This window comes from Nerophis ophidion, linkage group LG08 (assembly GCF_033978795.1).
Source record: "Nerophis ophidion isolate RoL-2023_Sa linkage group LG08, RoL_Noph_v1.0, whole genome shotgun sequence".
Classification (NCBI taxonomy): Eukaryota; Metazoa; Chordata; class Actinopteri; order Syngnathiformes; family Syngnathidae; genus Nerophis; species Nerophis ophidion.
The window spans coordinates 73,773,757-73,787,981 of NC_084618.1; the positions used below are offsets into that span (position 1 = coordinate 73,773,757).

Consider the following 14,225-nt stretch of genomic DNA (forward strand, 5'->3'; position numbering starts at 1 on the left):
CTCGCAACTACGGGATGCATAACGTAACCCAAGCCTCTATTCTATGCGGTGCGCCTCATACAGTGGGGCAAAAAAGTATTTAGTCAGCCACCGATTGTGCAAGTTCTCCCACTTAAAATGATGACAGAGGTCTGTAATTTTCGTCATAGGTACACTTCAACTGTGAGAGACAGAATGTGGAAAAAATATCCAAAATTCACATTGTAGGAATTTTGAAGAATTTTTTGTAAATCATGGTGGAAAATAAGTATTTGGTCAACCACTCAAAGATCTCACTGATGGAAGGAGGTTTTGGTTCAAAATCTCACGATACATGGCCCCATTCATTCTTTCCTTAACACGGATCAATCGTCCTGTCCCCTTAGCAGAAAAACAGCCCCAAAGCATGATGTTTCCACCCCCATGCTTCACAGTAGGTATGGTGTTCTTGGGATGCAACTCAGTATTTTTCTTCCTCCAAACACGACGAGTTGAGTTTATACCAAAAAGTTCTATTTTGGTTTCATCTGACCACATGACATTCTCCCAATCCTCTGCTGTATCATCCATGTATCCATTTTGGTATAAACTCAACTCGTCGTGTTTGGAGGAAGAAGAATACTGAGTTGCATCCCAAGAACACCATACCTACTGTGAAGCATGGGGGTGGAAACATCATGCTTTGGGGCTGTTTTTCTGCTAAGGGGACAGGACGATTGATCCGTGTTAAGGAAAGAATGAATGGGGCCATGTATCGTGAGATTGTGAGCCAAAACCTCCTTCCATCAGTGAGATCTTATAATGGTTGACCAAATACTTATTTTCCACCATAATTTACGAATAAATTCTTTAAAATTCCTACAATGTGAATACCTGGATTTCTTTTTCACACTCTGTCTCTCACAGTTGAAGTGTACCTATGATGAAAATTACAGACCTCTGTCATCATTTTAAGTGGAAGAACTTGCACAATCGGTGGCTGACTAAGTACTTTTTTGGCCCACTGTATATGAACAAAGTTTTAAAATAGGCCATTCATTGAAGGTGCACCTTATAATCCGGTGCGCCTTATAGTGCGCAAAATACGGTATGACAAAGGAAGTGGATATATTAGATACAAACAGAAGTAAACTCCCATGGTGAATAGAAACATCCATGGTAAATCTGAACTACGGCAAAAAACTAAGCAAGATTCAAGCAAAACTACTTTATTTTGACGGACCATTTTTTTTTCCTATTAAGCCAATTGGCTTGTCATGTGTCCTAGAACAGTGGTTCTCAAATGGGGGTACGCGTACCCCTGGGGGTACTTGAAGGTATGCCAAGGGGTACGTGAGATTTTTTAAAAAATATTCTAAAAATAGAAACAATTCAAAAATCCTTTATAAATATATTTATTGAATAATACTTCAACAAAATATGAATGTAAGTTCATAAACTGTGAAAAGAAATGCATGAATGCATTATTCAGTGTCGACAGCTAGATTTTTTGTGGACTTTTTTTTGGATTGATTGATACTTTTATTAGTAGATTGCACAGTTCAGTACATATTCCGTACAATTGACCACTAAACGGCAACACCCGAATAAGTTTTTCAACTTGTTTAAGTCGGGGTCCACGTTAATCAATTCATGTTCCATAAATATTGTTTATGTTTAAACTATTATTTTTTTTTGTGAAGAAATGTTTCGAATGAATCCAGATGGATCTCTATTACAATCCCCAAAGAGGGCACTTTAAGTTGATGATTACTTCTATGTGTAGAAATATTTATTTATAATTTAATCACTTGTTTATTTTTCAACAAGTTTTTAGTTATTTTTATGTCTTTTTTTCCCAAATCGTTCAAGAAAGACCACCACAAATGAGCAATATTTTACACTGTTATACAATTTAATAAATCAGAAACTGATGACATAGTGCTGTATTTTACTTCTTTATCTCTTTTTTTCCCACCAAAAATGCTTTGCTCGGATTAGGGGGTACTCGAATTAAAAAAATGTTCACTGAAAAAAGGTTGAGAACCAGTGTTCTAGAATATTGGATATATTCATCTGCCGACAGCAGAAGACAAGACTGTTGAAACAAGTCATTCTTTGTTTACTTTATTTTGACTTCATATTGGTTTTTCAGCCAAAATAAATATATAATTGAAGTCAAAGTAAGGTATTAATTGACTCGCTTTTCAGTATTCTGCAGTGTGGCTGTCGTCCACATAGTTAGGATTTACCACGGGTGTTTTCTTGTATTCACTGTAGATGGTTTTGTTTTCGACCTTGCCTCGATTTTGGCCATTTAATCTTTCTTACAGTTTTGTTGTCATCTGTACGGTCCTGTTGTGGTTAGGATTTACCATGGCTGTTTTCTACTATTCAATGTGAAGTGAAGTGAATTATATTTATATAGCGCTTTTCTCTAGTGACTCGAAGCGCTTTACATAGTGAAAACCCAATATGTAAGTTACATTTAAACCAGTGTGGGTGGCACTGGGAGCAGGTGGGTACAGTGTCTTCCCCATGGACACAACGGCAGTGACTAGGAAGGCGGAAGCGGGGATCGAACCTGGAACCCTCAAGTTGCCGGGACGGGCCACTCTACCAACCAAGCTATACCGCCCCAATGCGGGTGTCTTTGTTGTGTACACATTGTCGTTAACTATTTAAAGTTTCTTACATTTGTGTTTGCTGGGTGGTTGTCATCCACATGGCCGTTTTTTTTTTTATTCACAGTGGGTGTTTTTTGCTTTCAGTAGATCTGGATTTCAGTTGTATTTTCTTTCTTATATTTTAGCTTTTTAGTGTGGTTGTTTGCATAGGGCTGCTGTAATTACAATTTGCTACGGGTGTATTTTTCTATCAATGCTTCGTAGGGGAGTGCTCAGAGAGTATGGGGTATCGGACTGTCTTATTGTGGCGGTCCGTTCCCTGTACGATCAGTGCCAGAGCTTGGTCCGCATTGCCGGCAGTAAGTCGAACACATTTCCAGTGAGAGTTGGACTCCGCCAAGGCTGTCCTTTGTCACCGATTCTGTTCATAACTTTTATGGACAGAATTTCTAGGCGCAGTCAAGGCGTTGAGGGGTTCCGGTTTGGTAACCGCAGGATTAGGTCTCTGCTTTTTGCAGATGATGTGGTCCTGATGGCTTCATCTGACCGGGATCTTCAGCTCTCGCTGGATCGGTTCGCAGCCGAGTGTGAAGCGACCGGAATGAGAATCAGCACCTCCAAGTCCGAGTCCATGGTTCTCGCCCGGAAAAGGGTGGAGTGCCATCTCCGGGTTGGGGAGGAGACCCTGCCCCAAGTGGAGGAGTTCAAGTACCTAGGAGTCTTGTTCACGAGTGAGGGAAGAGTGGATCGTGAGATCAACAGGCGGATCGGTGCGGCGTCTTCAGTAATGCGGACGTTGTACCGGTCCGTTGTGGTGAAGAAGGAGCTGAGCCGGAAGGCAAAGCTCTCAATTTACCGGTCGATCTACGTTCCCATCCTCACCTATGGTCATGAGCTTTGGGTCATGACCGAAAGGATAAGATCACGGGTACAAGCGGCCGAAATGAGTTTCCTCCGCCGTGTGGCGGGTCTCTCCCTTAGAGATAGGGTGAGAAGCTCTGCCATCCGGGAGGAACTCAAAGTAAAGCCGCTGCTCCTTCACATCGAGAGGAGCCAGATGAGGTGGTTCGGGCATCTGGTCAGGATGCCACCCGAACGCCTCCCTAGGGAGGTGTTTAGGGCACGTCCAACCGGTAGGAGGCCACGGGGAAGACCCAGGACACGTTGGGAAGACTATGTCTCCCGGCTGGCCTGGGAACGCCTCGGAATCCCCCGGGAAGAGCTAGACGAAGTGGCTGGGGAGAGGGAAGTCTGGGTTTCCCTGCTTAGGCTGTTGCCCCCGCGACCCGACCTCGGATAAGCGGAAGATGATGGATGGATGGATGGATGGATGGATGCTTCGTAGACTTTGATTTCAGTTATTTAACCTAGCTTAGTTCTATTTTTTTTGTGTGGCGTAGTAATGCGGAAGTTGTCCGTGTAAACCAGAAATTAAATGAAAAATGAAAATTTTCATTGTTTAACCGTCACTGTTCACTTAATGCGGTCGATTTCCGATCTTAAGACCGCTGATGGTAATGGCTAGACACAGCAACGGTATCGGATACGTGGAACTCTAAAACGCAGGTTAAAAAAGGTCGAAATATGGCAGTGTAAATCCAGCCTTACAGCAGACGGGATCACTTTCAGGCATTAGTACAACCAGATTCCATGCACAAGAACAACTCGGCATATAAAAAGCAATCACATTCCAGTAGTGCGATCTAAGCTCGCAACAGTCCTTTAAGCTAAACTACGATTAGAAGAAGGGAGGAAAATGCAGGCCAGATTAATCTTGTTGATAACTCCCAGACAGTTTCAGCTCAAAGTTGGTTGCATTAGTGCAGGAAAAATTGTCTAATCTGAGCGGATTGGAGTTGGCAAAACAAAGTTATGCTAGTCTATAAGCAGAAGCAGCAAAGGAAGCGATTCATCCATTAAGGAGGTTTACCCTGGCATCAAACCCTTCAGGTCCCCAACTTTTACATTCGTAGCATACTTAAGAGTGGTAAAATGCATGAAAATGACCTCATTCTATATAAACATGAACATTTTTTTTTTTTAGCATTTTAGATAAAAGAAGCAGCAGGGAAATATAAAACCTGAAGACATTCATGGATAGAGAGTAGGGGTGTAACGGTACGTACCGTGTTTTTTTTTTCTTCCATTTTGGGTACAGTAAAGGAAGAAGATGCTAAATGTTAAAACTGCTTAGCTTTCGTGTAAGCAGCTTTAATGAGTGTTACGATGGGGTATAAAAAAAACAACTAAGAGATAAATCTCCGATGAATTTCCAAATGGGAAATATTAACGAGAACTAGCGTCCTCTGCAGTCGACATTTGTGTTTGGTCCATTCCTCAAATTTTGTTTTTGCAGTTCCTTATTGGCTAAAGTGCAGCATTAGTAGTAGTAACAATGGCAACACACTGCTTAGATCACATTTTACATATTTCACAAGAAGGCCAAATATTCCCAAACAGGATATTTCAATGACAGGAGAGCGCTTTCAAGTTCTGGCTTCTCCTTGGCACTATGGCAAGCCAAAAGCTGGGCTGCAATGTGTTTTGTTTTTGTGAAGTAGATGCCTTACTATACAGCCTAGGCCAGGGGTGTCCAAACTTTTTCCACAGAGGGCCGCACACGGAAAAATGTAAGCATGCGGGGACCATTTTGATATTTTTCATTTTCAAACCATAACAAAATATATGGATTTTTTTTTTTAATCCTTAGGGCTCATGGGGAGCACAGAGTGTCTCAGTCACTAAAATGTTAAAAATAAGTCAAATTATTATTATTATTTTTTATTTAATGTTTACAGTAAATCTCTATATCAACTTGAGGTTGATATAAAGTAAAACAAATAAGGTTTTATGCATTTTCTGTCAAAGACAACTTTGTTTTTTTATAGTAAAACTGAAATATGCAGTATTTAGTAGATAGACAAATAGTACTTTATTGATTCCTTCAGGAGAGTTCTTTTATTTAGCAATCAAAGCCCTCAAAGATCAATAATGCAGGTCACCATTGATTTTAATTATTTAATATTTCGGGGTAATCACAGTGAAAAATTTAATACAATTCTACTAAATATATTTGAGATCCGAAAGGTTCCCCAATCATAAAGTGATAGATTTTTATTAGTTTTTTAAATTTTGCTTTTAACACTTTAATTTGAAAATCAACTTCGGATATATCTGTCGATTTTAAGTTTGAACTGTTATTTTGTTTGTTTTATGCTCTTTTCTCAAAACGTTGATGTTTTTATATGGCAACCTCACAACACATGCAATATTTTTTTCCACATAAAACATTTTAAAGTGATAATTTTTAAGTAATAATTCATTATACCATATATTTTTTTGTCCTTTTTTTTTTTTTGGAGCAATGCAAAAAAAAAAGAAAATAAAGACAAAAGGAACAAAAAAACTGCCTGCATGGCAGGTTTGTGTCAACAATGATACTTTTTCTCATTAGATTTCACCTCATTCCACTTTTTTTAAATGTTTTTTTTTTTTTTTTGCAATACTATCAATTTTGCAATTTTGCAGAATGTGGGGCCGCATTTTGGACACCCCTGGCCTCGGCAGTCACACTTCCTGTCCTTCATGTAATTTGTACCATAACCTACATGTACGTAGCGTTACACCCCTACAGGACAGCTAGGGAGCTCAATTAAAAAAGGAAGGAAAACAAGTTAGTATAAATTTTAATAGGTCAAAAATGGCATTAGCACCTGTAATCGGAGGGAGTGAAAGGCAAGGGTTTGGAAAATATTCTCTGTGTTCTGCAACAAAAAAAGAAACAGATAGAGAGGCCTTCAAGAGGAGATCACCGTCACCAAAAAAACGAGCGGCAAAACACATGGAGAACCTGCTCACAACAACGATCAGGAGGATGTAAGATGGATCATAGCGGTGGAGATGGAGCGGAATTAGCAAACCTCCTTAATTGTATTGCCTTGATCGGGTTAAAAGCATGCATGAATGCAAGCGAGGGGGCAGCACGGTTAGTATCCACACGCACACGCACGCACACACATGCACACACAATTCGCAGGCTGCAGGCATCGTAAAAACACACACAATAGTGGCAAAGTTAATATCTCACAATGTTTCTCCAAAACACACATACCACAATGCTAAGGGGCAAACGGGAGGGGGGGGGTGGTATCAGGAGGGGGAGTCTTTGGGGGGGGGGGGGGGGGGGCGTCATGCATATTCAGCTGTTATTAGCAAGGGAAGACTACAAAAAAGAGGGGAGAGGGATGGAAGGGGGGTGGGGGGGTTGTGTTACTGTACAGCCAACTCTACCATTTAAATATTGCATTGCATGACTATGATGAAAAAAAAAAAATAAGTCAAGCAAACACACACACACACATACACAAATATTAAAAAATACACACACACACACACAACAAAACTAGCTTGACTTTTATCTTGCAAGATGTCACATGTGGCTGACACATGATGGGGCCGGTCTAATATCGGAGATAATTGCAGCTTGGCTTACCGTTGCTCTCCGCTTGCTGCTTTTCCCTTTTTCTCTTCTTCCTTTTCCCCTGTTGGTTAGCCGCCAAAAAAATAGAAAGAGGGAAAAAAAAGGAGATAGACACAGACAGGAACCTTAGTTATTATATTGCAGAATGCCCAAAAACATGAAACACTCGTCTAGAACTCGTCTTTGTGTTTTTATTTATTTATTTGTTGTCTCTTTCTCGAGCTTTTTTTTCTTTTCTTCCTTCCTCTCTCTTTCGAGCTGCCCTGCGGTTTGTACGAGACACTGTGGGCCAGATGAGGATTGTGTTTTCTTCTCGCGCTATAGTCTTTTGTCTTAGTTTTCCTCACTTCATCTTAACGGGCTCGTAAAAAAAGCAGTAACAAACAGGTCAGTTGGTATCAATACCAACGACTTGTCTGTTTCCGATTTTTTTTAACGATGATTTCCAGCGTGTCGGAAAGTGATCTTGCACTGAATTTGTCACTTTTATCACGAAAAAGAGTACGAAAAGCCAGCTAAACTCGGGCTCGGCTCGTATTCGTGTATTTTAGCATTAGCATCAATTTGCTTCGACTCCAACAGAAGTGGCTAAAGCGGTTATCGTACCATTTTAAAATTATTGTATTTATTGTTATACCGCGTTCGAGAGTCTTGAGCGCGGGAAAACGTTGTTTGCCGATGACAAAACAAACATATTTTACGCTTACAACATGATTTCGTAGTAAACTACCATATTTTTCGGAGTATAAGTCGCTCTGGAGTATAAGTCGCACCTGCCGAAAATGCATAATAAAGAAGAAAAAAAAACATATGTAAGTCACACTGGAGTATAAGTCGCATTTTTTGGGGAAATTTATTTGAAAAACCCAACACCAAGAATAGACATTTGAAAGGCAATTTAAAATAAATAAAGAATAGTGAACAACAGGCTGAATAAGTGTACGTTATATGACGCATAAATAACCAACTGAGAAGGTGCCTGCTATGTTAACGTAACATATTATGGTAAGAGTCATTCAAATAACTATAACATATAGAACATGCTATACTTTACCAAACAATCTGTCACTCCTAATCGCTAAATCCGATGAAATTTTATACGTTTAGTCTCTTACGTGAGTGAGCTAAATAATATTATTTGATATTTTACGGTAATGTGTTAATAATTTCACACATAAGTCGCAGCCCTAGCCAAACTATGAAAAAAACTGCGACTTATATGCCGAAAAATACGGTATGTACAAATATCGGCCGATTTTACACCGACAAAAAGTTATTTTGAGCCAATTTGATCAACACTGCGATAATATGGTTATTGTACTGTTTAGTGTTTTTAGAGAGGGTTAAACAGTTGTTCGATAATTGCACAACAAACGTGTACTACATCGTTTATTTCGGAACATGGCTAATGAAACGAGATATTGTTGCACCTACAAAAAGATACAACGGTCAAATTATTAGTGTACTTTCAGAAAAAATTATTAAAACAATTAAAACGGTTACTTAACCGTTTTAAAATGATCATATTCAACGTTTTAAGAGTTGTTCAAAATGTATTTACAACAAAGGCAAGAAGTCAGTGTCTACATTGTTGGGTTTTTTCGCTTACAAAGAGAAATAATGGTCAAAGTAGTCGGATATTTAGATGCAATGTTTATTTATCACCATCAATTAAATGTAATGATCAAATTTAGTGTTACACTGGGTTTTAAGAAAAGAGCCAACAAACGTTAGTAGAATTTGTCAACATGTACTGTGCTACGTTGTTTATATCACTTGCTTTTAAGCAAATTTAAAATGTTAGCTTTGGCCGATTAACTTGCGCTGTTGGAATTTATTCCCCGTTTTTCGAAAATAACCATAGGGAGGGAAGAAGCAGACAGCGTTACGACTTGTAAACTTAAAAACTTACATAGTTGTCCCGGGCCGACCAGCCGGGGTACAGCTGCATGTGGAGCTGTCGTTCTTTCCTGGCCAGCTCGTAGTACTTGGCCTGCTCCTCCCTCGATAGCGCGTGCCACTGAAAGGACGACAAACACGGTCGGTTGATCAGGAAAAGCAGGACGGGACCGGGATCTGAAACCGAGGAACTCACCCTTCGGCCCAGGATCTGGTTGATGGCGGCGCTTTCCTTCAGCGTGCACTCTGCCACCACCTTGGCCCGCATCTCCTTCATGTACAGCATGAAGGCATTCAGGGGCTTCTTTATGTGAACCTGCTTCTTCTTCTCCTCCTCTTTTTTAGCGTCTGACTGTTTCCTGCGTGGGGAAACAGTCACAGGTCGGTTAAGTTGGGGGAAATAAAATGTTTTCGGTGGCCGGAGGTTAGACGACTTACGAGCTGTTGAGGGAGCTGATGTCGCTGTGGGAGGATTCCTGCTTGACGTTGGGCGTGACGATGGCTGGGTGCGGGATGCCCGTGGTGTGCAAACCGTGGTGGGGGGGCACCATATGTGGGGGGAACCTAGAGGACAGAAGACTGTGTAAATCGTCAGAATGGACGCGGGTGAAATGGGGCGAGAGCAAAAAGAAAACACAAGTCGGGCTCGATTCCATTGCGTTGTTTTGCGTGACACGCCAACGTGAATGGAATTGGCCCGAAACACTTAAATGCAAACATTTATTCATTCAAAATTGAGAAACTCATATTGTGTGGAAATACTTTTTCTTCGTAAATGTAGCGATTTCTTTTGGTTTTCCCCAAGTACACTGTCACATGCAATAGAATGTGTTCACATAACGTCTCAAAATAGATTGAACTAACGTCTATTTGACCCAACAAATTAATTATCTTTACGATGAACTGGAACAAAAATGTCGTAATTCATACTTTATGACTAGTTACTTCTTGTTATTATCATCTTCCATCCTTAATCACCATTAGTTTGCGTGACACGCCAACGTGAATGGAATTGGCCCGAAACACTTAGATGCAAACATTTATTCATTCAAACTTGAGAAACTTCTTTTGTGTGGAAATAATTTTTCTTCTTAAATTGAGGGATTTATTTTGATTTTCCCCCATTATACTGTCATATGCAATAAGTGAAGTGAAGTGAATTATATTTATATAGCACTTTTCTCAAGTGACTCAAAGCGCTTTACATAGTGACACCCAATATCTAAGTTACATTTAAACCAGTGTGGGTGGCACTGGGAGCAGGTGGGTAAAATGTCTTGCCCAAGGACACAACGGCAGTAACTAGGATGGCACAAGCGGGAATCGAACCTGCAACCCTCAAGTTGCTGGCACGGTCACTCTACCAACCGAGCTATGCCGCCCCAATATAATGTGTTCACATAACGGCTCAAAATACATTTAACTAACTTCTATCTGGCCCAACAAACTGATTATCTTTATGATGAACTGGAACAAAAATGTCGTAATTCATACTTTATGACTAATAGAGTTCTCGTTATTATCATCCTCCCTCCTTAATCACCATTAGTTTGCGTGACACGCTAACGTAAATGGAATTGGCCCGAAACACTTAGATGCAAACATTTATTCATTCAAACTTGAGAAACTTCTTTTGTGTGGAAATAATTTTTCTTCCTAAATTTAGCGATTTGTTTTGGTTATCCCCAATTATACTGTCAATGCAAGAGAATGTGTTCACATAACGGCTCAAAATACATTGAACTAACGTCAATTTGACCCAACTAACTTGATTATCTTTACGACGAACCGGAACAAAAAATTCGTAATTCATACTTTATGACTAATAGAGTTCTTGTTATTATCATCTTCCCTCCTTAATCACCATTTGTTTGCGTGACACACCAATTTCAATGGAATTGGCCCAAAACACACAAATGCAAACATTTATTCATTCAAACTTGAGGAACTTATATTGTGTTGAAATACATTTTCTTCTTAAATTTAGCGATTTGTTTTGGTTATCCCCAATTATACTGTCAATGCAAGAGATTGTGTTCACATGACGGCTCAAAATACATTGAACTAACATCTATTTGACCCAATTAAGTGATTAATTTTACGATGGACTGGAACAAAAATTTCGTAATTCACACTTTATGACTAATGAGTTCCCGTTAATATCATCTTCCCTCCTTAATCACCATTAGTTTGCGTGACACGCCAATGTGAATGGAATTGGCCAAAAACATTCAACTGCAAACATTTATTCATTCAAATTGAGTTTTTTGATTGATTGATTGATTGATTGATACTTTTATTAGTAGATTGCACAGTACAGTACATATTCCGTACAATTGACCACTAAATGGTAACACCCGAATACGTTTTTCAACTTGTTTAAGTCGGGGTCCACGTTAATCAATTCATGGTAACTTATATTGTGTGGAAATACTTTTTCTTTTTAAATTTAGCGATTTGTTTTGGTTTCCCCCAATTATTCTGTCATATGCAATAAAATGTGCTCACATTACGGCTCAAAATACATTGAACTAACATCCACGTTAACCATGAATTGATTAACGTGGACCCCGACAAGGGTGTTACCATTTAGTGGTCAATTGTACGGAATATGTACTGAACTGTGCAATCTACTAATAAATGTTTCAATAAATCAATCAATCTATTTGGCCCAACAAATGAATTATCTTTACGATGAACTGGAACAAAAATTTCGTAATTCATACTTTATGACGAATGAGTTCTTGTTGCCATCCTCAGATTTTAAAACGTCATCCGCAGAAATGAGAAGTGCACAACTTGGCTGAAACCAGCAGAGGCGCCGTTGAGTCAACCCGTGGAAGAACAAACCTCAACTACACAAAGTCGAGCTCTTCGGAGACAGGAATATTCCGGCATTGAAACATTCCGAAAAACGTACTCCCGTTACGAAAAAATATATATTTTTAATGACACGATTTGAGTGGGCACTGTTTATACGGAACCATGTGACCACATATCCAAGAGAGAAGGAAAAAAGGAATATTTCTTTCTTTTTCCTCCTCCCTTTTTTTTTTTTTTTGTGCACAGCTCATTATCTCGCCATGTCTGGCTGCATGGCTCCGAGCCAGAATATAATGATGAGGATAAACTCGCCAGGAACAACTAGTTTCTGTCGGAGGCCATCTCAGGGGACTGTGAGGGCAGCCCCCCCATCCCCACCCCAAACACACACACACCCTTCAAACTCTTTTTTCCCCCCTCCTGCCTTCATCCCTGACACGTCGGTGTTTGTGCCATGTCATCTGCTGACGGGGAGCTCGGTGGCGGCGGTAGCAACGGCGGAGCGTCGCCCATCATTAGGGACTGCCGTGTTCTCCTTTCCTCCCTCTCGCCTCTTCTCCGTGCACTTGTTAAAATTTCCTCTGTTCTGAATTTTTCTTTTCTTTTCCTGTCCCTTTTCGCCACCTCCACACTGCTCTGATTCCTCCCTCCTACCGCCATTCATCCATCCCTCCATCCTTCCATCCTGCCGCCGCCTGGCCCAGGTTATGGTTTAAACATGATGGCCGGTCCCTTTGAAGAGCGGGGGCATCATCATCATCATCATCATCATCCGACCAATTTAACAGGGAACGAAAGGGCCCCCGTCACCGTCCGCCCACCAGACCCCGGGGCCCCCATGTCTCAATTGGGAAAGGTGAGCACGGCTGGTCGAGGTACACGAGGTGGGGGCGGGATCGTCGGTACATTTAATTGCCGACGTGAAGCCTGTTTAATGTGTAATGATGCGCCCGGTTCTCCCGAGGAGGAGCAGGATTTGGGAAGTGGGGGGGGGGCAACGTATCAAAGGGCCGCCCACCTGTCACATGCACGTAACCACAATACAGAAGCCATCATTAGCCAAAATCTCTCTTGCTTCTCCGCCTTATTTCACTCAACACGATGCATTTTTAACCGCCGCAAGGTCCAAGGTGCTCCATCTACCACGTTGCCTTCCTGTATCCTAACTCAGGGTCAGGAGTGCTTCAGGAGCCGTCTTCAAGTCAACGTGAGACATTAATAATTAACTATGTTTCTTTTTTTTTTATATATATATATATATATATATATACGAGGACCAGCGCCTCGTGTTAAAGCCTACTCTGGAGACCTCTCCGGGCCCCCCCTCCCCTTCAATTCAGTTAGACTAATTAAATTAGGGGTTTCATCACAGCGCATTAGCTCCTCGCCACGACCACAGCCGGCAGATTCAATTAGCGACAACTGGAAATAGTATGAAGACAATGCGGGGGCGGCCGCTAAGAGAGCGAATTAGCAGTCGCTTAAAACCCAGTTGGGATGGACGGCGCTGCCAGATGTCCGCACCTTTGCTCCGGAGGCCTTTTCCATAAAAGATCTGGTTGAACGAGCTATAAGAGGACCGTTTAACGACTTCGACGCAGCTGGGCTGGATGGAAAAGTCAGTTTTCTCCCACCCTGCACGGGCAGCATCCATCAAAGTCACTGGGGTTTCAATAAGAATACCAATTGAAATCAGACTCGCGCTCGAATATGTTCGCCATACAAGCCCCGCAAGTCTGTAGACCAGTGGTTCTCAACCTCTTTTCAGTGATGTACCCCCTGGAACATTTTTTTAATTCAAGTACCCCCTAATCAGAGCAAAGCATTTTTGGTTGAAAAAAAGAGATAAAAAAGTCAAATACAGCACTAATGTCATCAGTTTCTGATTTATGAATTTGTATAACAGTGCAAAAATATTGCTCATTTGTAGTGGTCTTTCTTGAACTATTTGTAAAAAAAAGATATAAAAATAACTAAAAGTTGTTGAAAAATAAATAAGTGATTCAATTGTAAACAAAGATTTCTACACATAGAACAGTGGTTCTTAACCTTGTTGGAGGTACCGAACCCCACCAGTTTCGTATGCGCATTCACCGAACCCTTCTTTAGTGAAAAATCAAGTGTTTGTTTTTTTCAAATACAAGACCAAGTTGTATGTTTTTGGTAACACTTTAGTATGGGGAACATATTCTAAGTAGCAAAGACTTAATTTAGAGTTATTTGGACACTAGGGGAACATATTTTAAGTAATAAAGACTTTTGACAAGAACAAGAAAGTTTGATCACATCACCTGCACTGGCTTCCTGTGCACTTAAGATGTGACTTTAAGGTTTTACTACTTACGTATAAAATACTACACGGTCTAGCTCCATCCTATCTTGCCGATTGTATTGTACCATATGTCCCGGCAAGAAATCTGCGTTCAAAGGACTCCGGC

General features: G+C 40.6%; 1 protein-coding gene across 19 annotated transcripts in view; it reads right to left on the minus strand.

Moving 5' to 3' along the window:
• The window catches only part of tcf7l2 (transcription factor 7 like 2), a 248,815-nt gene that overhangs the window by 18,022 nt on the left and 216,568 nt on the right, over nucleotides 1-14,225 (minus strand). For 6 of the 19 annotated variants that reach the window (XM_061909701.1, XM_061909694.1, XM_061909693.1 and 3 more), the window contains 5 exons: nucleotides 9,403-9,543; nucleotides 9,161-9,323; nucleotides 8,977-9,085; nucleotides 7,078-7,140; nucleotides 6,299-6,349 (listed from right to left, as the gene is read on the minus strand). In XM_061909701.1, the coding sequence (XP_061765685.1) occupies nucleotides 6,299-6,349; nucleotides 7,078-7,140; nucleotides 8,977-9,085; nucleotides 9,161-9,323; nucleotides 9,403-9,543 (527 nt within the window). The remainder of the gene's footprint in view (nucleotides 1-6,298; nucleotides 6,350-7,077; nucleotides 7,141-8,976; nucleotides 9,086-9,160; nucleotides 9,324-9,402; nucleotides 9,544-14,225) is intronic. The other 13 variants (XM_061909703.1, XM_061909696.1, XM_061909695.1 and 10 more) reach the window with 6 other exon arrangements.